Source organism: Lemur catta, unplaced genomic scaffold, assembly GCF_020740605.2.
Source record: "Lemur catta isolate mLemCat1 unplaced genomic scaffold, mLemCat1.pri scaffold_63_ctg1, whole genome shotgun sequence".
NCBI lineage: Eukaryota > Metazoa > Chordata > Mammalia > Primates > Lemuridae > Lemur > Lemur catta.
The window spans coordinates 465,456-491,576 of NW_025423863.1; the positions used below are offsets into that span (position 1 = coordinate 465,456).

The window sequence follows — 26,121 nt, forward strand, 5'->3', positions numbered from 1 at the left end:
AACTTCAGCCATCCCACTCCATCCTGTCTAGGACCTGAATCATTCACTTGACCAGTGTATCCAAACTCGATGTTCTATCCACCTAATAGTCATCAAAATGCTCTGCTCCTAAGATCCAAATATCAATATGATTGCAGCTTCCCGATTCAGGATCATCCAAAGCAGATGCTCATCTTTCTGATGTCAGAACGTCAATTGTAGCCTAAAACTGCTATGTTACTCAACTTAATTCATCTCAACATGTAGGCATTGTATCATTGTATCATCTCACATATCACTAGAAGAAGAAGGGTATGTACAAGGAGATAATTTGAGAGACCACATTTCCATGGCTTTATAACAGCACAGACTATCATGTAATTGTTCTATTTTATTGTTATCATTGTTAATCTCTTAGAACACCATACTCTTCAATGCTTTTAATATTCTATATTTGTCTGTTGTTGATTTAAAAATACTTTGCTTTTTTTTAATAGTGGATGGAATATCTGAAGACTCTACAATCAGGTAGGGTTTTGCAGATTTTAAAAAATTGTATGTTAGCTAAGGGAATGCAGAGAAAATAACCTAACTTTTCAGGGTTCTATTCTGGGCTGCAGATCACATTATGTGCTTAACATTTCATATCTTCTATAGTCATCACAACTGCTTCTCAAAGAATCCATGCTATTACTTTTTACTGATTAAGTAACTGTGGTTCCAACAAGTTAATTAATTGCTCCATGATCCCATAGTTTGATTATCAGCCTGACTGGCTCCCAAATGTGTTTGCTTGTCCTGTAGCATAGATCAAGAGAAACCTGTGCAGTATTGTATCAAGGTACAGGTACAAATTAGATCAATTTAGAAAGTCAGATTTAGTTATATATTAATTCTCATCAAGAGTTCTTCTTATAAATCTGGTTATTCCAAGAGCATGTCCTGATGTATTTGAGAATGACAGTGGTCCTTCCTTTTAACATCAAAGGTTTTAGGACAGATCTCACTTCGCTGTGGTTGTAGGACCATAGGTTTACATAAGCAAGACCAGGCAAGTCCTAGAGAGGAATTGTTTTACTTTAAGTGAAGGTTATCTACATATAGGCTATGTTATGTTAATTATTTATCAGCTATTTAGAATTTCTTTCTAATTGATTTTTCTACTTAATGACTTACCAGTTTAGTTTTCCCATTAGGCTGGTATCCTTGCCTAATCCCATGAAAGTTTTTTTTTTTTTTCTAGAATCTTTTTTTTCTCCCATGATTTTCTGTAATTTTGTCTTAATATTTTTTTACTTTCTACTTTGCATTTCTTGGTTTTTTATTGTTTTTTTTTCTTCCAGTTAAATATTCCCTGCTTTTCTAAACAGAGAATGCAAAGCACATAGAAATTCATGATTTTAAGGAATCTTAGGGACTAATAAAAATATCCTCTGGTACTTTAATCTGTGTTTAACATCCTGGTCAAGTAGTTGTTTAGATAGCATACCTGAAACTTTTTACTTTGGTAAATAACAAAGGATTGAAACCCAAGATATTTAAGTGATTTATTTGAATATAGTCAGAGGCAGAAATGAGATTTGAACTCGTGTTTCTTCATTCAAGCCCAGTACTGTTCCTTTTTCATCATCTTTGTAGGTGAGTGTTTTAATAATAGAAATGGAGAGTAGATCTAGGGAACCCAAAGGAAGAGAATAAGAATGAAATTAGCTGCTGAACCCAGTGGCAGTGGATAAGAGTGGAATTAGCATTGGAAGGCCAATTTTGAAGAAGAACAATGCTGGGTTGGAGAGAAATACAGGTTTAAGAAAAGAGATCAGAATATTGGGGCTTCTGACAAGTGTGATAAAGAGAAATCATATGAATGAATCAAAAGGATGTTGGGATTTATCTAGAAAGGCACATTAAAATAGAAGGTTTGAGGGAGTTCTGAACAGGTTGCTGTGTTTTTGTTTGTTTAATTGGAGGAACTGGCAAACTTGAAATTTCTGTCAAAAGATGTTAAAAGAATTTGAGCCACTGGGAAGAGTCTCTGTAGCAGATAGGAATGTGGTATCATCTACTTCCACTCCAACCTACACAGGGGTGGCTTAGAGCCCCTTGAGTACTAGGGGGCTAGCGGTTGCTGAATTACATAGGTCTGTGGCCCATGGCACGTGTCCCCTCACCTCTGACTTCTTTCCCAATTCACTGATGTCTTTCCCATGTACATGTAGAGTAGAGACGGGGTAAGATTTGCTGGGAAATCAGTCATGGAGCTGGGGTAGCTGGTAATGTGCCTATCCTGGGAGAGGATGACTGAGACTCGTTTAGCCTTCTTATCAGGATGAGGGAAATAGAGGGTTTCTGCTCTTGGTCATTTGAGCCTATTTTTCAGGAACCTGTGCTGTATTAGACTGAAGATTAAAAGTTTGAAGACTGCCATGGAGTCCTCCAGAAGAAGGATCTGGAATCAGGAGCCCATAAGAAGGTACTTAGATAGTACTTTGGGAAATAGAAGTATGACTACCAGGATTCTCCTTTTCCAGTAGTCTCTCTCCTTGAGTATCTGAGTGTCTATGAACGTTTTTAAGGGATTGCTAGTTTATATAGACCTGAATAAGGAATGACCTGTATGGGCAAAATAATCGGGTAATATAATTTTTAATTTTGTACTTTTTCTTGGAAGAATATCCCCAATAACAACATATAATTTTTTTTTACTTTTGTACATTTGTCCTTCAAACATTTCAGATGTTTCCTGGAACTACCTGTATGGTTTTAGAGTAAAGGGGAGATATAGGGCCTTCTTAGGTGCTTTCCTTCCTGAAGAAGCAAGCCTCCCAATTTTCTGAGTTATACAGATTAGTCTTTGAAACAGAGACATGTAATGGAGAAGGGACAGCATATTTTTCTACCTTGTTTTAGGTTATCAGGTTTCTTCCAATTCAGGTAACAAAAGTCATGTCAGTGACTAAGTGAACAGACAATTTGTGAAGACATATTATACTTGGGATTTGCTAATATATTGGTGGTCGATATCTGTTATGAAGCTAAAAGTAATTCTTCATTGACTACTTCATAGACTGTGAGAGGTGGAGACAGAGGTAAGTAACTAGAATATTTCTTAAAACAGAGACCAAATTTTACTAATAATTATATCAAGAAACATCATTTAATATCTAGATAGCTGACCTTTCATGTTGTTTTATTTTTTCTGAGTGGGTGCACCTAGATAGAACCCTGTAGATGTTTTTATTTTAAGGAGATAACCTCATTTATTTTTGTTGTATATTTTTTCTCTAAAGGATGTCCACCTACCCGACTATTGATGATTTAAGCAGTGTCGATACCAAGGTAAAGTGGTTTCTTGTGAAATTTATTTTACTACTCTGAATCTCCTTTTGTATAGTATTTTCTCTTAAAATTTAGCAGTGGTTTACATATGACTTTATAATAGAAAATTGGTCAGAGAAAACCATTCTACATAAGTTTGATGAAACCTTTGTTGTTACCTCTGACCTGTTGTCTTCCTCTTCACCTCTTCCCAATGGAGTGTAGGGAGTTTGTTCCCCCAGCTTAAGCTTCAAGCTTGTGGACTGTACTTGTGGGTACGAATCCACTGCTCCTTACTAGCTTGAGACGGAGGGAACTGTGTTTAGCTATGGGGTTGTTCCTGCTGTCATTGCTTTTAGTTTGTGTGGAGGAGCCAGTTACTGAGGTAATCCTTTGTGCCCATGGTAGGCTCTGGTTCACCAGGTGGGGTATACGAATGCCTTAAGCTTTGGGAGGGCCGTTAGCTTCTATTTGTTGCTTGGACTCTGCTCCCTCCTTTAGTAGGGGGCGGAGCAAGATGGATCACAGCTGGGGTGCAATAGCCTGGTTGTGTGGGCTTCCATGGGGCTCAGAGGTTGCTTATCTGGCCATTAGGGGGAGCCACTGATACAGAGTTGAGAGTGGTCTCTGGAAGATTAGAGGGCTGCTCCTGATGGCAGGTGCCTACTCATGTGATTGCTGAGGCCTCTGGCCAGATTTTCCATTCCTATCCACAAACCTGGTCACTTTCCCCTCTGATTGGTCCACTTTTGTTTCCTCTTCACCCAAGGTGGGCTCTCAAGCTTCCCCACTGTTTGTGTATCTGGCCTGTTGGCATGTGTCTCTGCACGTCACTGGCAGATAGGGGGATCTCCAATTGTACACCGCTTTTCTGCCACTAGACCCCAACGCAAGGTGGGTGGGCCTCTCTACCCCCCAAAGTCACCACTAAAGTGATGCTCCCACTGGGAGAATAATGGCAGCTAAAGGAAATTTTGGTTCAAGCTTAACTCTCTATTAAAGTGAGTGGGGATAGGGACGGTTGCTCTGATTCAGCCTGTGGCACTAAGGCATTTGGTTTCCATAGGAACCAGTACTTATGCAAATTGAGTCCCAATGGCACAGCCAACTCCAATATGGCACTTCTCAGTGGGGAAGGGGGCATTGGGCTCTCCCATAGAACCCTGCTCTCTTGTGCTCTCCACACCCTCCCAATGGGGATGGGTTCTCACTTGCCACCTGAACTTAGAACTGGATCTCTCCCCCATGGCCCCTGCCCTTCTGTCTGCACAATTAGCAGCTGAACACACCAAGCACCTGTAGGCAGCAAGATCACAAACTGAGGGCTGTGGGTGGAAAAGTGCCCCTGGCACTGAAGCGTGCTACTGAGCACAGAGAACTCCAGGGCTGCTATGGTTTGGGGAAGGGGCTGTGGACTTCCTGCACCACTCTGAAGTTTGGAGTGACACCTGTCTGTCTGCCTCTCTGAGCCCTGGTGGCAGCTCTGCTGACCCAGGCAGGCTCAGCTTGGCATGGGTTCTGGGAGTGCGCTTCCCTGGCCCAAGGCAGGCTCAGCTGGGAGTGTGTTGTTGTGTGGAACCAAGTCACTCAGTACAAGGTGCTTTGGTGGTTACTATGAGGTGGGTGCAGCCACATGGCTAGGAGTTGCTTGAGCCAAAATTACTACCTGTGATGCCAGGAGTCGGGGAGTGCATAGGAGATGGCATCTGAATGCAGCGATGCCAACTCCCTTGTCCTTCTGGCCCTCCCCTAATGGATGAGAACCCTGCATCTCATTGCTGCCCTGAGGCCTCTGGGTGGGGGAGGGGAAAACAAAACCCTTACCATTTCCCTGGGCTCCAGGACTCCCTGGAAGTAGTTCATGCCAATAACTCCCTTCTATCTTCCTCTCTCAGTAGCTCAGTTCTTCTTGGTGGTGTTCCTGGACTCCAGTGGTATCTATCCCTGAAGTCTACTTCCAAGCGGTAATCACTCTCTGCTCTCCTCAGTCCAATCCTCAACTGTTCTGCTGGGATGGTCCAGCAAGCTTTTTCTCTAGTCAGCTACTTTGGCTTTCTCCCCAAGGACTCCTATGACTCTTATGTTAGGCCTTTTACAGAATCCCATATTTCTTGTAGGCTTTGCTTGTTCCTCTTGCTTATCTGCTCTATCTCTTGACTGACTTGTTCAATTAACTAGTGTTGTCTTCAAGTACTGAGAATCTTTCCTCTGCCTGATCTAACCTATTCTTAAGGTCTTCCACTGTGTTTCGTAATTCCTTGAATGATTTTTTCATTTCCAGAAATTCTGTTTGATTTTTTTCTTTAATATTTCAGTCTCTTTGGTGTTTTTTTAATTCATTTTTTGCATTGTTTTGGTCCTTTCTTTGTGTTGGGTTTCCTTGTTATCCTGTATTTCATTGAGCTTCCTTTTAATCCATGTTCAAAATTCTTTATGTGTCATTTCAATATTCTGGTTTTGGTTGTTACCCATTGCCAGAGATGTGGTGTCCCCTTTTGGGGGTGTCCTTTTGCTTTGATTCTTCATACTTCTGGAGTTCTGTCTCATATTCCTTCTCATCTGGAGCAGATACTGCTTCTTACTTTTGGATTTTCTTTTGTTTAGAGAATGACATGCCCAGTTTATTCTCTGAACCAGTAGGTGGTGCTTGGAGGTGAGCATCAATTACAGCCCATATGATGAGTCAGTAAATGCAGTAAAAAGATGTACAAATTGACTTCACTGTTAGTAATTGGTGCTTGCCAGAAGGAACAAGCTGCAATGCTTTTTTGGGGGGGTCATGTGCCCAGGTCTAGTCCCTCAAGAAAAGCACTCTCTGGCCCCCAGTGGTTGGATGAACCCTGGGACTTCCAAGTGTGCCCTTACTTTCCACCACAGCAGTTGTGGGTGGGGGACTGAGGCTGGCCATGTTTGGCTTGGGTGGTGAACTTGCCATCAAGATGAAAAATGCTATTAACAGGGGTTGAAGATCTGCTCCCTACCTCTGGACAAAGCTGCCAGGGAGGGGCTGAAGTAGCCCCATTCAACCAGAAAGTCTGTGTGAGGAGGCAGTGCTATCTGAGTCCCTCAATCTGGCAGTCTAGAGCATGCCTCACTCCTTTCCACCCTCCTTTATTACATGGTTTCTCCCAGGCCTCTGCCATTAGGCCCTCAAACCAGCCAAGGTCCCCTACAACTGTTGTGCAAGCCAGGATGTTTCCTTCCCAGAATCCTGGCCTCAGCTAGAAGTGCGGTCCTCCCATGTAAGAAGGGTTGCCCTTAGAGCACACTACATCTAGGACCCCCACTGCACTCTCCTCTTTGTCTGTCCCTGCAGGCACCCACATTTCATGACACTTATTCACAAATATTTCTTCTGTGCCTCCGGGCAATACGATTGAGACCTGGGCATACATGATCTGGCGTGTGGGCCCATCCCTGGTATCCAGTTCTTGACCATACCAGGGATATGGATGCTGTTCCCAAGTCATCCATGGGGTACCCAAGCTGATTATATGTCCCCCCACCTTTGGTAGTTCCATGCTTTACTGGAGTTGCTGGGAAAATATCACCAGGGATGGCTAGCAGACAGGGAGCTCATGGTCTGTGTTACCCCTCTGTCTACTGCAGGACCAATAAGGAAAAGTGTGAACCCTGTTTCCTGTAGAGGCCTCCATGTGGTCGCCCAATTGTTTCTCTTGGCAGCGATGGGTTGGGGAGGGAAAGGAGAGAAGAAGAGTTTGGCTGGAGGAAAATCCACTGTGGTCATCTCCAGCCCTCTCTCCAGGAGGCAGTCTGTCCAGAATGATGGGGTTGCAGATTCATGCAGATCACCTGGGACCCACAGGACCCCTGTGGCTCCTGTAGTCTGGGACAAAGTTGAGCAATGTCTATGTGGGGGTGAGTAATATGGAACCTGAGGGGTTGAAGCCCCCTAGGGAGGACAAAGGTGTCTGATGGTAGAGAAGAAATATGATACCTGCTGTCCAGCTCAGATTTGTGGGGTGTTGTTGGAATACAGAATTAAGAGACATGGAAAGTTGCAGGAGTTTTTCAGGGCTTTGCTTGAAGGAAACTGAGCATATTAGTTCACATACCAGAAGCTGCTTAGCAACAGGGGAGGCATTCCACTGTCCAGGGACGACTGCAAGGCTATGCCTGTCTCGAGGCCTGCAGGCCAGCACCTGGAGCTTGTGTAAGGCGGAGCTCAGCATAGGGTCACAGGTTAAGGAAGTGATCAAAGGATGCCAGCCCAGCAGGCACCTGTAGCTAAAGCTAATTAGCCTCATGGACAGTTCCTGCTTCGCTCTTGACCACATGTCTCAGTTAATGACAAACTAGATAAAGAAATACATGGTCTCTATATTTCTGTTTTAGCTTTATTGCTAATTGGTAATTTTATCTTTAACTTGTATACACAGGTAGGTCTATTCTTAACTTAGTGCTTAAGAAGTTTATCTGAGAAAAATTTTGTAACCATTTGCTCACGTAGATATAATTAATTAAAGGATCTCTTGAAACCTTTGGGGAGCCTTTAAACCTAAATGAATGATCTGTACACATAAATCTGTAACCGCTAACAGCTAATTGCTGTGCCAATAAATACTGATGCAGGATTTCACTCAGTGACTCTTGGCTCACGGGAATGCTGGAGGACCTCTGCCTCCCCCATCATTTTAAACTACACTTTGTCTCTGTCGCTATTATTTCCAAATGTCTTGCGAGGATCCTGCTTGGAACCTGTATTTCTTGGAGAATAGCTGACTCCCAGCAGGGTGGGAGGTGTCCAGGGAGGCTGGGAGCCTGGTTTCCTGTTTTTAAGAAGCTCCTTTCTCACTGGTGGCAACATTCTCTGGGCTTAGGTGGGCAGAAGGATGCTCCAGCAGCTCTGGAGCCCACCGACAGTCTGAGATGTGAGGGAGGGGGATGTTAACTCCTCCTCCACCTACCCTTCTTGTAGGTTTCCAAGCCTCTCATGGCTTAATACCCACTGATGCCGTTCTCCTTCCAGTTGTGTTTTGCAGCCTCTTCCTGTGGAGTCTCCTGTAGGTTCAGGAACCCTTCCTTTAGACTGTCACTCAATCTGTGTTCGTTTGTCTGTTTGTTCTTTCTCTTTCATCTAAAGCTCCTCCTTCTTACAGAGATGCTCTGGCTAGTGGTGCCTCTGGTTCACCATCTTGCAGTTATTTATTTTAAACTTCTTGATCTGGGCTCCATTTAACATGAGCTTCTTGGGAAGGCTTTCCAGATATTCAAAGGAAATTGAGTGTTGTTAAGTAACTTGTTGGTTACTACAGGTGAATCAGCACAGGGGGAATCCCACGTCCAGTAATGATATGACGATTGCTAGATCCTTGTAGTACTGGCTTGGTGGAGTTGGGAATGATATAGGAGAATTTCCTGGATTACAAGGAAAATTTCTCATTCTCTTTCCTCACTCTGTGTATTGAGTTGGTGGAGTTGGGGGAGGAGCAATGTGGGCACTCCCTCATGGTCACCATAGCTAAGACTTTGCTTAGGTCACACTGGAACCCAGCCAATCTCAACAAAAGCCCTTGGTGACTGTTGCCTGGCTCCCTCTGATGTTTATGCTAGCCCAAGGGCTCTTTAGTCAGCAAGTTGTGAATCCTGCCAGGACTGGGTCTTTCCTTTAATAGCAGAGCGTATCTTTCTGGCTCAAGGTGATTCTAGGAGTGTAATTCATGGACTATGTTTTTAAATCCAGGGCCTTAGGAGTCTGCTATGTACTTTATTTTGCTGTTGGCATACAAGTTGCAAAACAAAGTCTTCTGAATTTTTTCCTTTCCTTTCCTCAAATGGAAGAAGACTCTCCCTGAGCTGCACTGCCGGTGTTTGTGGGAAGGGTGACATAAGCACTGTCTTGGCCACCACCATTAGTGTATCTCTGGGTCATGTGTACCTCAAGCCCACTGGATCGGAGCCAGCACAGGCACAGGAACTACCCAAGGATGGTGTCCTTTGTGAAATCACTGCCTTACGAATGTATTTCAGGCCCCAGGCTGCTTTTTCTCAGCCAGTTGATGGACGTAGTCAGAACTAAGGTTTCAGGACAGAGAATTTCTCTTTGGCTGGGTGGGTCCAAATGCTCCCTCTGTGGGCACTGGCAGTATTCTGACCTGTGCTATGTTCCTCAGAAATTCAATACAAAGTCCCACAATCACTTCATTCTCTCTGACTCAGGGAAATGTATTCTCTTTGCTTGATGTGCTGGTGTGGCACTGCCTGTGGATGGAGGAGGGATAGTGTGCAAGGCTCTTTACTGCCCCAGTCAATGCCTCTTTCATTGATTGAATGTGAAACCTGGTACTGAGATCACTCACGTGATTTTTGGTTTTCCTGAAGGTGCTTCCTTGCGTGTCTAGTTGTTGTATTTGGTGTTCATGTGGAGGGATGATTGTTGCAGGTTTCTGTTTGGTCATCTTGCTCTTCTCAGATCTCCTACAGGTGTCCTTTTTATAATATGACTTCTTTTCCTTTGGGTAGATCACCAGTTGTGATATTGATGAATCCAATGGTATGTCTACTTTTAGTTCTTTGAGAAATCTCCATATAGTTTCCATAGAGATTGTTGTAATTTATTCTCCTACCAAAAGTGTATAAGCCTCTTCTTTTCACCACATCCCCACTAGCATCTATTGGTTTTGACTTTTTAATAACAACTATTCTGACAGGGGTAAGGTGGTATCGCATTGTGGTTTCGATTTGCATTTCTCTCATGAATAGTGATGTACAATGAATAGTGATATGTTTTCATATGTTTATTAGTCATTTGTTTCTTTTCTTTGGAAAAATGTTCATTTATTTTGCCTACTTTTGATGGTTTTGTTTCTTTTTTCGTGTTGATTTGAGTTATTTATAGATTCTGGGTATTAGGCCTTTTTCAGATACGGAGCTTGTGCATACTTTCTGTAGGTTTTTTACCCTGTTGATTACATCTTTTGCTATGTAAAAGCATTTTAGTTAACTTAATTTCAATTTATTTATTTTTGATTGTATTGTATTTGCTTTTTGGGTCATAGACATGAATTCTTTACCTAACCCTATGTTGAGGATAGTTTTTTCTAGTGTTTTTTTTCTAAATTTTTTTTTATGGTTTCAGGTCTTACATTTAAGTCTTAAATCCATCTTGATTTAATTTTTGTATATGGTGAGAGATTGAAATCAAGTTTTTTTCTTCTGTATATGAATATCCAATTTTCCTAGCACTATTTATTGAATAGGGTTTCCTTTCCCTAATCTATGGTTTTGTCTCCTTGGTGAATGATCAGTTGGTTGTAGGTATTTGGCTTTATTCCTGGGTTCTCTATTTTGTTCTATTGGTGTATGTATCTACTTTTATTTTAGTAGTGTGATTTATTGGTTAATATTGCCTTATAGTGTAAATTAACATCATGTAATGCGATGCCACCTGATTTCTTTTTTCCTTAACATTGCTTTGGCTGTTCGTACTCTTTTCTGGTATCATATGATTTTTTTGGTTTGTTTTTTCTAATTCTGTGAAAAAAGTGACATGGGTGTTTTGGTATAAATTGCATTGCATCCGTAGATTACTTTGCCAATGTGGCCATTTTCACAACATTTATTCTTCTAATCCATAATCCTGAGATACTTTCCCAATTTTTTGTATCATCTAGGACATTTTTAAAGTAGTATTTTGTAGTTCTTCTTGTGGAGATGATTCACAATCTTGGTTAAGTATATTCCCAGATAATTTATTTATTTATTTGTTTATTTGGAAGCTGTTATAAATGAGATTGTGTTGCTGATATTATTCTTACCTTGTTTGTTGTTAATGCATAGAAATGCTAGTGATGTGTATACATGGAATTTGTAACCTGAGACTTTACTGAATTTATTTATCTATTTCAGGAATGTCTTGGAGGTGTCTTTATGTTTTTCTTTGTATAAGATCATATCCTGAACCAACAAAGATAGTTCGACTTCAATTTTTTCTAATTTGTATGCGCTTTATCTCTCTTTTTCCTCATTGTTCTGGCTAGGACTTCCAGTGGTGTCTTAAATTGAAGTGGTGAAAGTGGGCATCCTTGTCCGTTCCAATTCTTCAAGGGAATGCTTTCAGATGTCCCCCATTCAGTATGATGTTGGCAGTGAGTTTTTTATATATGGTTTTCACTATTTTGAGGCATGTTCTTCCTATGCCTAGTGTCTTGGGGGTTTTTGTCATGACAGGGGTATTGGATTTTGTTGGATGTTTTTTCTGCATGTATTGAGATTAGGCTTTGGTTTTGTTTTTAATTCTTTTCATGTGGTGAATTACAGTTATGGACTTTTGTATGTTGAACCACATTTGCCTCTTTCAGGTGAAACCCACTTGATCATGGTGAATTATATTGTTGAAGTGTTTTTTGCTAGGTTTTGCTTGTTTGTTTGTTTGTTTTTGAGGAATTTTTAAATCTATTTTCATCAAGGACATTGGCCTATAGTTTTCTTTTTTTGTTGTTGTGTCCTTACCTGGCTCTGTTATCAGGATGATATTGGTTTTGACAGGTGAGTAAGGGAGGATTCCCTCCTTGTTGTAGCACAATTTCTGTAGAATAGTACAAGTTCTTTTCTGTAGCTCTTGTAAAATATACCTGTGAATCCATCTCAGCCTAGGCTTTTTTTTTTTTTCCATGGGAGTTTTCTTGTTAATGACTCAATGTTATTACTCATTATTGGTCCATCCATGATTTCTATTTTATCCTGATTCAAGCAGGGGACTTTGCATTTTTCCAAAAAATGTGTCCACTTCCTCTAGATGTTCTAGTTGGTGTGCATAGAGGTGTTTGTAGTAATCTCAGATTTTGTTTTAAAATACGTCTCATTTTCCATTTTGGATTGAGTTTATTTGAATCATCTCTTTTCTTGACTAATCTGGCTCATGGTCTGTCAATGGTTATATCTTTTCAAAGAACGAATTTTGCATTTCATTGACATTTTGTATTTTCTTTTTGGTTTTACTTTTGTTTAGTTTTGCTTGGCTATTTGTTATTTCTTGTCTCCTGCTAGATTTGGCATTGGTTTGTTTTCATTTTTTCTAGTTTCCTGCGGTGTGATATTGGGTTATTAATTTGTTGTCTTCCTCATGTAGATATTTTCTGCTCTTATAAACTTCCCTCTTGTTATTACTTTTTCTGCATTTTAGAAAATTTTATAGCTTTTGTTGCCATTGTCATTCAATCGAAAAATATTTTTTCATTTCTGTCGTGTTTTCATCTTTGTCCCAAAGATCATTTCACAGGAAGTGGTTTAATTTCTATATATTTGTACAATTTTGAGAGTTCCTCTTGGAATTGTTTCTCATTTTATTCCACTGTAGTATGAGACAATAAATACATGATATGATCTTGATTTTTTAAAACTTTTCTGAGATGTGTTTTGTGGTTTAGAATAAGTTCTGTCTTGGAGAATGTTCCATGTGCTGATGAGAAGAATGTGCATTCTGCAGTTTTTTTGGCAGTATATTCTGCAAATGTCTCTTAGGTGCATGTGTTCTACCATCTTAAATCCATTGTTTCCTTGTTGATTTTCTGCCTCAGTGATTTATCTAGTTCTGTCAGTAGAGTGTTAGGGTCCCCCAGTATAATTATGCCCCTATTGATTTCTTTTCCTGGCTGTAGTAGCATTTGTTTTATGAATTGGGGAGCTCTGGTGTTAAGTACATATATATTTAGATTAGTTAAATCTTCTTATTGAATTGATCTCTTAATCATTATATAATAGCCATCTTGGTATTGTCATTATTGTTGCTTTAGAGTCTATTTTACCTGGTATAAGATTAACTACTCTTGCTTGCTTTTTATATCCATTTGCATCGAATATTTTTTCCAGACCTTCACGTTGATTCTGTGAGAATCTTTATGAATTAAATGTATTTTTTTGAGACATGATATTTTTGGGTTTTGTTTTTTTTATCCATGCCACGAATTGATACATTGCAGTGGGATATTTAGAAGGTTTACTTTGAATGTTAATATTGATTAGTGAAATACTGTTTCAGTCTTGTTGATTTTTACCGGTAGCTTTGTATTCTCACTTAATTTACTATTTTGTAAGAATTGTGAGTTTTAACTTCTACTTATTTTTACACTGTAGAGTTTGACTGTACTCTGATTTTTAGAGCACTTTTGGGCATTTTCTGTAGAGCAGGTCCAGTGCTGTGAGTCAGGGGAGAAGAGTCTGAATGAAGGAGAGCTGGCACTCTGGTCTTCTTTTTCCCAAGGTGTACCCTGCAGGGGATGCACTCTCTTCTTACTTGAAGGGAGCCCACCGTGTATGTCCAAGCTCTGGGATCACACAGTTCCCCTAAGACCTACCAGTGCCCTGTGGCTACTGCAATCTGACTGAGCATTAGAGAATATTTGTGTGGGTTCCAGGGTCAAGAAATGTAAAATGCTGAATTCCCCTGGGCAGGGCAAAGGCACACAATAGCTGGAAAAGCAGTATGACAACTGCTGCCTCAACTTGGGTCTGTGGTAAGCGTGAGTGATAACCAGTGGGCTAGAAGCCTGGTGCTGTATTGTCAAGAAGCTCTCAGTTCACTGACGGCAGCAGTGCTGGGCCTATGAGGCTACAGTGTCTACTCAATAGTTTGGAGCCTTAGGACTGCCAGAGGTGTGAAAGGAGGAAAATCAAACACACCCACCTACCTTTTCCATGGGGCCACTAATTCCCTGGGGGTTCATTTCTTCTAAAATCTTGTTCCTTCTTGTTATTTCCTGTGACTTCTTTCCTTGGTGTCTCTGGCAGATTCTGGCACTCTTTCTTCAGAATTACACCTGGGCTAGGATTTCATCTGAAACTTTCTCTTCTTTCTGAGATGATCTGGCTTCTGATGTCTCTACTCAGCCATCTAAGCTATATCCACTCCATGTTTTTCCTAGTTATTTAAATAATAATTTTATGACTCCTGTATTACTATGAGTTACTACAGGTTAGGAAACATATTTGTGTGTGTGTTAGAGTACAGAGAATGTAATCTGGCATGTATAAAGCATTTTAATATATTTCAATGGGAATAAATGAATAGATAAATGAATTTTAGTGGAAAGAAATGTTAGAATATTAAGGTTATAATGAAATGTTAAAAGTAACAATATCCATAATATAATTAATAATTAAATCTATTGAATTTTTAAAATATAATTTAAATTTATGTTCCCCTTTAGTAATTAGAATGTATAACTTCAGGAGAGTTATTATGAGAAAATATTTCATAAAAATGAACAAATTAGCAACATATCATAAGTAGGAAAGAGAATTATGGTATCTTTTCTAGTATCATCCAACTAGAAGTTTAGATTAGGATTTCAGATTAAAATTTCTTAAGTGTTCCTTATCTTCAACCGAAGTTCTATTAAAAAATGTCTTTTTAAGCAATACATGAATCTTTATAATTCTAATTACCAATTTTTTCTCCAAGTACAAAAGAGATGGAATATTTCTTTTTCTGATTTTTTTATCTCTGTAGCAATAGTGTCACAGCTTCCACATAGTGGAAGATGATTATGTTTCAATAATTTATTGTTTTATGGTAATTAAATTAAATTCTTTCCTATAGAAGAATATAGGAAAGTAAATTGTAGAGTAAATATTAATCAATTATCAGTTTTATCATGGATATACTGTAAACTAAAGTCTCTGTTTTATTCTCATATTTCTCCATGTACCTTATCATACAGAATATTTTTCCTTTTCTTCCATGGTTTAATCACATATTAGGTGGAGTGGTCATGTCTCTTTTTGTTTGTTTGTTTCATCCTCCTCTTCCACCTTGCAAAAATGCTTTTCCCCAATCTAAATATTTCCTTGCAGAATGCATTTCCTCAGTGTGTACCCTGTCAGTGCCTCTTTGTCTTCATTGTCATCGTATTTAGTGAAAGCTTTCTACTGAGTAGCTCTTTGTGGCTTTCATTCTTCAATGATTGCCCCACAAGGTTTATTATTGTTTTCTGTCTTTCTTGGGAGAACCTGAATCTATACAATAATTTATCTTTAGAATTTTGACAAACATAATAGAAGTGATTGATAATATTTGCAAAGCCAACCCATTAAAATAAGTTATTACTAAAACCTAAACTCTCCCATTTTCCCTGGCAAGAGATAGTTAATCCAAATGCAAATCATGCAAACACATTTCACAATGTAACACAAAATTGATTAATTTAAGTATCTTAATGATAGTTACTTTAATAATCCTGTAAGCTGACTAGGTCCATTTTTGTCTCAGGCTATTTTGGCTAAGAATATAATCTAATGGATATTATAGCATTTGTAGAATAATCGATTATGGGCAAAGGGAGTAACATTCTTAGGACATCTGTACCATCTCTCCTAATCTTCACCCCATGAGAAGATGTAAATTAGTAAATGACAGAATTGAGGTTGAATCTACTCCAAAACCTCTTTTCTTTGCATTAGGTCATATGGTAATGGTGAATATTATAATTATTTTACCACTTTGATACTTGTTATCCTTAAAGCTATTGTTTTTTGTTCTAGGATGTTTCTGAACCAAACTTAACCAACTTAACTACTGCTTCTCAGCAATCCAGGAAAAATTGTAAGCTCTTTAAAGATTGCCTATTTTTGTGTTATCCACTGATTCTTCATTACAAATATCTTTATATATTATTTACTTTCTTTTTACTGTAGTAGAAGCAAAATATGCTACTGTGAGAACAGGTAAGGGAAACGTGTTTGAGGACAAGATTTCTGATCATCCAAAGGAAGATCTGTTTGAATGCTTTCCCACAACATCAGGCAAAGTCCAGGGCTTTTTAAATCCTTCCTTTCCACCACCTGAGCCTCAGCGGAAACCTTCCTCCGGGTCATTGGAAAACTGTGGTCTTACAAAGGTAAGTTATTATTTGAAAAACTTTTCTCCCCCATATATTTATGTACCCCCATCCTCATAATGCTGACAAAAATACTGTAAAGAAATGGACCTCCTCAAGGCCATAATAGAAAACAAATGTAATAACAAAAGGAAGGATGGACAGGATTGAGATTTGTAAAAGTTGAGGGGAGTAAACAATTCTTAGGTTAGAAATTGTAGAAGGAAAGAATTAGAAAGCAACCCAAAAGAGCAGCTCAGAAATGTGGAAATGAAGAGGGGGATGATGGGGAAGAATTCATGGAAGAAGGGCAAGATAAATACAAAGTTTGATTAAGAGAGACAAGATCACACAAATTATTATGAAAAGATAACAGAAATAGTGGAGATAAATGAGAGTGGGAACTCTGTATCGTAAGGTATGTTAGAAATTGTTTTCATGCAAATCAAGAAAAGACAGGCAATGAAAAAGAGGCTGATATTCTTTTAAAAACTTATAGATTGCTTTAATGAAAAACAAACCGAAAAGTTAAGGGTGGCTATAATTAATATATTGTACATTTAAAACTAGCTATAAGAGAATAATTCAAATGATTCTGCCATAAAGAACAGATACTATTTAACATGATGCATATCTCAAGTACACTGACAAGATTCTAGAAATGTATCAAAATTTATGTCCCTTCAAAATTTGTACATCTATTATGCTCAAATAAAAACTATGTAAAAAGGAAAAAAATGAATCCTCATTTTTAAAAAATTATTAAGGTAATACATTTAATCTAGTAAATTATTAAAGTAATATATTTAATCGAGTAAAACCTATGTTCCTGGATAATGCCAAGTGAAATATATTTCAGGCCATATCTGATATTATGAATTATTAATTTTTGACTCTTTCATTTCTTCTTTAAGGTTTATAACTTATCTTTTGCTTATCCATAACTTACTTAAATAATTTGTATTACTGTTTGGTATAATGTTGACAATCATTTTAGATCTGTTTGAAAATAGAGAAAGGAATAAACATTTTATTTGATCTTTTTTAAAATTTCAGGTTATATAAGGGAGGTTCTTAATCAGTATTCATTAAATAAGAATATAAATTTTGAGCTGCAAGCCTCTTGAAGAAATAAATGCTACAATTGTTTACTTCTGGACATGTTATTTATCTTGTGCCAATAATTTCTACATATAACAGACACACATATGTATACATCACATGAATGCAATCATAATTGATTATTGTTCCCTAGAATAAACTACTTATTGTCATAGCATTATAAAGAAGGGGTGACTGTCAACAGAGTATACACATTCATCTCTGGAAGATGGTTGTTTACTTTTACAAAATATTTCTAGCATTGGGAACATTTTATATTATTCTCAGGAAGATTTATTAAGTTTAGTATTCATAGTTGTTATATCTTGCACATAAATTTTTTCATCTGCAAAACTCAGAAAGCCTGTAGACTTGATTTTGTAGTCCTCTCTCCACTCCTTATGTGAATATTGGGGCCTGTTTGACAATTGTAGATGTATTTAAAGATTCTTAAATCTTCAATTCGGGTAATCATAGCTTTATGTTCTTTATAGTAGATGCTCTCTCCAATTTTTAACTACCGTCCTATATGATGGAAATAGGAAATTAGAGCTATGAGTATGTTGCTTACATGGGAGTAAGAAAACAAGGTGAAATTTAATGGAGGGCTTTATGTTTCTTTCTTACATGATCATAGTACTTAGAAATACATCATAATTCTGCATCACATAAGCATTTCTCTTCTACAGTTTAAAATTTTAAGATTAATTTTATTTTTTTTAGTGTCATTCCTTTTTTTATTTTAATTTTTTTAATTCAGGATATTTTGGGGGTGCAAACATTTTGGTTACATGAAATATTGTTTGCCTCACCCTAGCTAGGGCTATAAGAGTGTCCTTCCCACATACAGTGTTCCCCATTTCCATTAACTGTGGGTTTACTCCCCTCAGTCCTCCACCCCCCAACTTGACCAGCACCCAGTGAGTATTACTACCCTATGAGCACCTTAGTGTTTATCAGTTAGTACCAATTTGATAGTGAGTATATGTGGTGCATGTTTTTTCATCCTTCTGATACCTTACTTAAAAGGATGGTCTCAATCTCTATCTAGGATCACATAAGAAGTACTAGATCACTGTTCTTTTTTGTAGTTGAGTATTATTCCACAGTATACATATATCATTTTATTAATCCACTCATGTATTGATGGGCACTTGGGTTGTTTCCATAGCTTTGGAAAAGTGAATTGTGCTGCTATAAACATTTGATTGCAAATGTCTTTATTCTCTTCCTTTGGATAGATGCCTAGTAGTGGGATTGCGGGATCAAATGATATCTCTATTTTTAGCTCTTTGAGGTATCTCCAAATTACTTTCCACATGGGTTGTACTAATTTGTAGTCCCACCAGCAGTATAAGAGTGTCACAATCTCTCGTATCCATGCCAGCATTTGTTATTTTGGGCCTTTTTAATAGAGGCCATTCTCACTGGAGTTAGGTGATGTCACATTGTAGTTTTGATTTGCATTTCCCTAATGATTAGAGATGTTGAGAACTTTTTTATATGTTTGGTGGCCATTAATCTGTCTTCTTTTGAAAAGTTGCTGTTCATGTCCTTTGTACATTTATTGATGGGGCTATTTGACTTTTTCTTGTTGATTTTCTTAAGTTCTATATAGATTCTTGTTATCAGCCCTTTATCAGATGTGTAGAAAGCAAATATTTTCTCCCATTCTGCAGTTTGTCTGTTTGCTGTAATGATAGTTTCCTTGGCTGTGCAGAAGCTTTGTAATTTGATCAGGTCCCATTTGTTTATTTTTGTTGCTGCTCTGATTGCTTTGGGGGTCTTCTTCATAAATTCTTTGCCTAGGTGGATGTCTAAAAGACTCTTCCCAACATTTTCTTCCAGAATTCTTAAGGTTTCGTGCCTCAGGTTTGAGTCCGTTATCCATCGTATGTTGATTTTTGTGAGAGGTGAGAGGTGGGGATGCAGTTTAAATCTTCTGCACATGGACATCCAGTGTTCCCAGCACAACTTGTTGAATAGAGATTATTTTCCCATATGTATGCTTTTGTCTGCTTTGTTGAAGATTTGATGACAATATGAGGATGGTTTTATGTCTGGGATCTCTGTCCTACTCCAAAATTCTATATCTGTATTCTTGTGCCTATACCATGGTGTTTTGGTTACTATAGCCTTGTAGTAAAGTTTGAAGATACTTTCAGACCCAAAGTCAAGGGCTGGAAAACAAACTTCCAAGCAAATGGAAACCAAAAGAGAGAGGCCATGGTGATTCTGATTTCAGACAGCATAAATTTTAAAATAGCAAGACTAAAGAAAGACAAAGATGGTCACAAAATCATGGTGAAAGGAAAAATCCAACAAGAAGGCTTAACAATTCTTAATATTTATGCACCGAACACAGGAGCACCCAGATACATAAAGCAAACCCTGTTTGATCTAAATAGCATGATAAACAGTAATTCCATATTAGGAGGAGATTTCAGTACCCCACTGACTGAATTGGACAGATTCCCAAACAAAAAGTAAGCAAAGAAATCATGGACTTAAACAAAGCTCTAGAACGAATGGGTCTAACACACATCTACAGAATATTCCACCCAAATAAAGCTGAATATACATTCTTCTCATCATCTCATGGAACTTTCTCCAAAATTGATCAAATCCTAGGCCACAAATCAGACCTCAACAAATTTAAAAACATAGAAATTGTACCATGTATCTTGTCAGATCATAGTGGTATAAAACTAGAGATCAATTCCAACAGAAACACTGCTTCACAAGGTCATGGAAATTAAACAATCTCTTGTTGAATGATTACTGGGTCAAGGGAGAGATCCAGATGGAACTTAAGATTAATTTTAAAAATAGTCTTCTTGCAGCATCTTGAATTGGTACTTTAGAATTAAATCTTTTTATTCAATTTAAAAGTGTATGTTATGATAATATTCCAGAAATAAATATTTTCATATATTAGTACTATTATATCTCACATTCTTCAAATTTTTAAAAGTATAGTTGAAAAAATTGAACTGTATTTTTCCTCCTCTTATTCTCATTTTCAAAATTTCTGAGTTCTGTATAGAATTTCATTATTTAATTCTACCATTTTCATATACTTTACAAATACTCATCCTTTTTCTCACATTGCCCTGTCTTGAAATGCTTCACACCCATTCTCAGCACTTTTTCTATCTTTCACAATGTGGCCATATATCTTTGCAGTATTTCCTGATCTTCCCAGGGAGAACTCACTGCTCTCTCCTTTGTGCCCTTACTGTCCTTTATTCACTTTAATTGTAGAATCAGTGAATTATTCTTTTCCATCTCTCTTTCATACATCTCAAACTCCTCTTGAATCTAGGGCAAAATCCACCGTTTTTTTATATTATCAGCTTCTGCCAGAATAGTGCCTGTGATTTGATAGACAGAGTAACGTTCATTGTCTTATAGACTAATTGAGTGAGTGAGTGAGGGAATAAATGCAATGTTTTCTGAAGTTGGGATTTTTTTTTTTTTTTAAATAGGAAGGAGCAACAAAGCCAGCATCTGGACAAAAGGAAAATGGTATTGGTATTATTGAACATGCTCCACGAGAGCAAAAAGTAATGTCAATTTTATTTATGTGCACAAAAATAACAGAAGTGGTAAGTTAGTGAATATCTATGATACTCTTTAATCCTTAAATGCCATCACACACAAAAAAAAAACATTTAAAGTATGCAGACCCAAATATATTATCCATTTCTTTTAAATATATTTCTTTTGCTGTCTTTCTTGATACTGTCTACTTTTTTCTTCCTAAAACTGGTTCAACCTTGAAATTATTTTTGCTATTAGTTTTATTTTATTGAGATAAAAATGAATGGTGATAGACTTGTATATGTATTTAAAATGTATGATAAAAATGTTCTCATGAGTGTATCTGTGAATACCATTTTATAGACAAGATGTCTGCATTAAAGCCTGGAAAAAATGAAGATGCAGAATCACCTCAGGATTTGGAGGTACTGTCTATTGTTGTTGTTATTTTAAAATATAAGTATCAAATGATGTTAGAACCTAAAAGGAAATGTTTAGACTTTATGTTCTCACCTCTGTTTATGCCTGTAAAGAGTTAGTTTCTTGTATTTTCAGCTCACAATTAACAAATTGGTTATTGCATAGTACAATTCTTCTCACCTGTGGGATTCATTTAAGAAGCTACTATAGTATAGTGCAACAAAATAAAGCTTAGAAAAGGAATCAGTTTGGGTTCTCAACTTAGGTTTTTCTACAACAAAAGAATTATTCCAGGTCAACTTATGATCAAATGAATCATTCTATGTTATATGTGGGTGTGTAAAAGTCCTAATGATACTCAGAGAGAAACTGTTTGAACGATTGTCTTTTCCAACGTGGAACTTAAAAAGATAATATCTGCAACTTGAAGGTGTTCGTATAATTGGGTTGTTAAGTATAGATCTGCAAACAACATTTCCAGACAAGGAAAAGTATGGGAACAGTAAATATGTAGGACTATAGTAACAACAGTTCAGTTTAGTGGTGTTTTAATAAGTAGAATTCATTTTTAAAAATAGAAGCCATTGGATATTTTTGTGGCATCCATGTTTGTACTAGTGTCAGCATAATATAATGACAGTGTACATTGAAGTGACAACTGTGGAAAGATATGGGAAGGGTCTGATGATAGAACAGCTGCTGCACAGTGGTACCAGCACTGAGTGGAAGCCAGAAGACATGTTAGTGTCCTGGTGCTGTCGCTTAGTAGCCATGCAATCTTGAAAAAAATGAATGATTTATCCTATTCAGATATCAGTGACCTTCTTCATAAATATGGTACTAACATCTATTCCTTAAGTACACGCAATGAACAAATGTGGTAAGAAACATAAAAACATTTTGTAAACTGGAGAGAGTGTTTATACAAATGAGGGACCAAATGATTACACTGATATTCACTAACTTAATGAATGCTGAAGGTACTTTTTGCAAACCAGAAGGCAGTAGTCCTAAGAAAAGAATGGAAGTTATAGCAAGCATATGGATTCCTAATTTTGGTTATGTTCAGTTTCCCAGCAGACTATTACCAGAGATGTCCTGTGGGAATATAGTGATTTGATGCTTGAGACCTTCCTGATGGGATTTTATATGTTTTGACGTTGATTAAATGTCTGTTATTGAGTACCAACTACATGCTGGGAAGTAAGACACTGAATATACAAGATGAGGGAATATTCTATAGGGGTAGGAAGAGAAAAATAAGTAAACAACAAAGAGCTATAGGTCATTATAAGTTCTGCATATAAGGAAAACAGAGACTGGTTAGAAAATATTGAGGTAGTTTGTAGTTAGGATGGGGATGGAAATGTGAATAGAATTCTGTAGTCAGAGAATATCTTTCTGAGGGTGACATTTACATCACCGACTTTCACATGACTAGGAATGAGCAAGCCACGTGAAAGTCTAGGAGGAGGACATTCTGGACGGAGAGATGAGTGGATCACATCTCTTCATTTTACCCTTAACATCCTGGAATGACCAGGAAGCAGGAAATGGGACAACCACCATCCTACTCAATTATTATTAAGTATAGAAAAAATGTACAAATAAGTGTCCAGCACCATTTAGATGCTTTATGAATAAATATTCTTATAATTCTCTCTTCATTAAGGTTTGCTATTCTTTTTTGCAGTTTTCTTTTCAATTGGGAAAGAGTTACATATACTTTACTTTGTGTATCTCTAATATTTGTTTGCTTTACCTTGTACATGTGTAACATTTCCTTGGTTTTATTGAAATATGACATAAAGATATGTTTTTTTACTACTCCATCATTTTATTGATCCGTTTATACTATCAGTAAAAACTTTATTAAAAAATATTTAGATATTTGCAAGCCCTTGTTTCCAAAATGATGCAGCTTGTTAAATGTGCTGTTCTTCCTGAACTTGACATACTCTGATGTTTGTTATCATGCTAAGTATCTTATTTTAACACTAAACATTTCAAAGGTTAAAATTATTCTAAATATTTAATTATGTAATTATTATAGTAGGTGTATTGTATGTATGTATAAATATTAAATACTCTTCTTATTTTTGGTGGGGATTGTAAAGTACAATCAGGTATTTTGAAGTTACTTCCTTGTTGAAATGTGCATACCCATTAATATTTTGTCTGTGACTATATTGCCTTTTTCCTCCATTCTTGGTTTTCAGAGTCAATAGCCAGAAATAGATAAAAGGTAACCTTGAGCTGGATAACATATGTGAAGTTCCCTGTACAAATGTTTTGGTTTTTCAATACATACTTCTCTTATTTTTAAGTCTAATTGCCTTTACAATAGGAAATTCAGGTAGTTTTAAGAATATGATTGGAAAATTTTGATGGAATTCATTATTTTTATTTTTTAATTGAAACTTATTATTGATATTAATTTTAACAGAATGTCTCCACGAATCTCCCACAGAAGTATGGTGGTGATTTACGGTGGGCTGCAGTTCACAAACAAGAATACACCATAAATGGACAAGTAGAAGGTAAGAACCATATTTTATTAAAAGAAAATCATTTAACAGACTGTTTATTTAAAAACATGTACACTGATACATTCTAAAATCCAAAGAATATCATCAAGCATCAAGAAGCAGGCATATATAATGGAGGGTGGTCAAATAAAATAATTCTTCAGAAAAAGGAAGAGCAGAGTGTTTGAAATGTGGGAAGCATATAAAGTGAGCTTCCAATACCAGAGTGTGTCAGAGAAGTATAGCAAACATTTCTCACTCTTCTTATCTCCCTCACTGTTGGGAAGGCACTAAGGATTGAGGCACCTAAGCCTGCAGCACTATCTTTTCTATACCATAGAGGAATAGAAGCATATGTGGTCAGCTGTACACATGCATAATTTAATGTGGTTTGAAATGTTCTTACTTCATAGGGTAGAATTAGTACTGCTCAAGATAAAAACTTTGGAGAGAAGAAGAGAATAGGGTCAGTTATTGAGAGATGAGGGAAGATAGAGGCTGATAAGCAGCCCATTAGAAACATTATGACTTGTAATACAATTTCATTTGTGGGGACATGATAGGGAGGAACATGAGGCTAGATTCCAAAAGGGTCAGTTCAGGTAGAGGAATGTGGAAGTACACTCAGTGTAGACCAGAGCGTCTCAAACTTTCATCAATCAGCTGTGTTAAAAATGCACATTCTGAGTCAGCAGCTCTGGGCTTCTGCATTTCTAGTAACTTCTCAGCTGATGCTCCTGCTGGTGGGCCTTGGGTATAGACTTCTTTTTAGAGAAATCTGGAAGAAGAGCCATTGGATAACAGTTTAAGATGTTACAGGATCAGGGGAAAACATTATTTTGTTATCATTTCTGAGCATGTTTGTAGCCAGAGGGGAAGGAGCCAAGTGATGAGGAAGGAGAAATTAGAGATATAAGGTACTACCGCTAAATGAAGAGGAAAGATGTGGTGGGAATAATAAATCAAAGATGTTGAAGGAGGAGAATAAGGGGCACAGATCTCTACATGACTGCTGTAAAGGAAGAAAGATTGTGAGGGGTGAAGGAGGGAGGAATGAAAGTAGTTAGGAAGGTGATTTTGGAGTTGATGAGGAAACTTGGGAGCACTTCAGATGACTTCATTATATTTACACTCAAACAGAAGCTTAGATTCTTGCTACTTTAAAGGTTAGTAGAAGCAGGAGGGAGTGCTAGAATTGGGGTGAACAATAGTAGTTTATTTTTCCTCCCCATAGCTGTCAGACAGCAAATATACATGTTGCATTAATATGAGTTAATCAAATGAGATTAATTTGAATATAGAAGCATCAGCCGCTTTTTTAAGATAGCTAAATTTTTGGTAAGGTAATTGTTTCATAAAAGTCTTTTAAAGACTACTTGGTAACCAAACTAATTTTAAAAAGAAAAAAAATTACAGAGTTCATCCTTGAATACTAAAATTGTTATTTCAATATAGAAAATTTATTATACATTGTTTCTTAGATGTGGTGTTAAGGCTTTTTGTATGTGTGTGTATCAAGAAAGTTTAAGATGACTAACCCAGTAGATACAAGAAATGTAGGCATACCAATAGCCCATATAACTAATGAAAAAGGTGAATATATTCATTAACTAGCATTCTACAAATGAATCCAAACTGATCAGTTCAGAATAGTTTTTCCGATGAAAGATGAATTATGCTCTCAACTGCATTGCAGCTGAGTACTTCTAAATCGTGGGACAAATTGAAGAACATGATAACTAATTATAGTATAATGGTACAAATAATTCTGCTGGGTTGTGTTACAGATATGCTGTAGCATTCTCCCATCAGTTTTGATGGTTACCCCCTCAGGGTCATGACTTTCTCCACTGATTAATGATCCCTTTTCCCCTCATCAATCAGCATGTTCACACAGATCTATGGCCACTTTCCTCTTCAGTTAACAGACATAGCTAATAGTTAATAGAATTTGTGAGTGAATCTTTGAGATGTTGTATGCCTTGGACCAGGTGTCTCCCCAAGTGGTTTCTTGAAGCTTGGGTTTTTTTTCTTTTTTTAATTAGAAGTATTTCTTAAAGAAGTAAGTATTTCATCATAGATTTAGCTTCATTTAAACTCTAAATTTATACAATGAAAATTTTATTTTCTATCTATTTCTATAAAGACTGTCTTTTACCTCACTCTTCTAACTAATCCAATTTAATTCAATGTATGGATTTTTTAGCAGAAGAAGACCTAGAAGTGACATCAGAGAATGAGCAAGAGAGTCCTGAAGGAAGTGAAAATAACCAGCCACCGGTATGTAAAGATTTAAATTTAAATTTCTGGTTTAACATAATTTTCTTCATTTTAATAACATCATTTTGCACTAACCTGTTAGAGTAAATAATCATTTACTATTTTATAATTTTATTTAT

At 37.1% G+C, this 26,121-nt stretch overlaps 1 protein-coding gene and 1 long non-coding RNA gene across 2 annotated transcripts; both read left to right on the forward strand.

Moving 5' to 3' along the window:
• The first annotated feature begins 487 nt into the window (after positions 1–487).
• On the forward strand, positions 488–20,848 carry LOC123629915 (ankyrin repeat domain-containing protein 26-like). Its single transcript, XM_045539282.1, has 7 exons — positions 488–507; positions 2,357–2,449; positions 3,267–3,315; positions 15,796–15,856; positions 15,949–16,151; positions 20,720–20,759; positions 20,835–20,848. The coding sequence occupies exons 2-7, from the start codon at positions 2,403–2,405 to the stop codon at positions 20,846–20,848; spliced, it is 414 nt and encodes a 137-aa protein (XP_045395238.1). The 5' UTR covers positions 488–507; positions 2,357–2,402.
• Positions 20,849–21,157: 309 nt separating this feature from the next.
• Positions 21,158–25,968, forward strand: LOC123629934. Its single transcript, XR_006732403.1, has 3 exons — positions 21,158–21,199; positions 23,641–23,734; positions 25,929–25,968. It is a non-coding gene; the product is annotated as an uncharacterized LOC123629934 (long non-coding RNA).
• Positions 25,969–26,121: the final 153 nt, after the last annotated feature.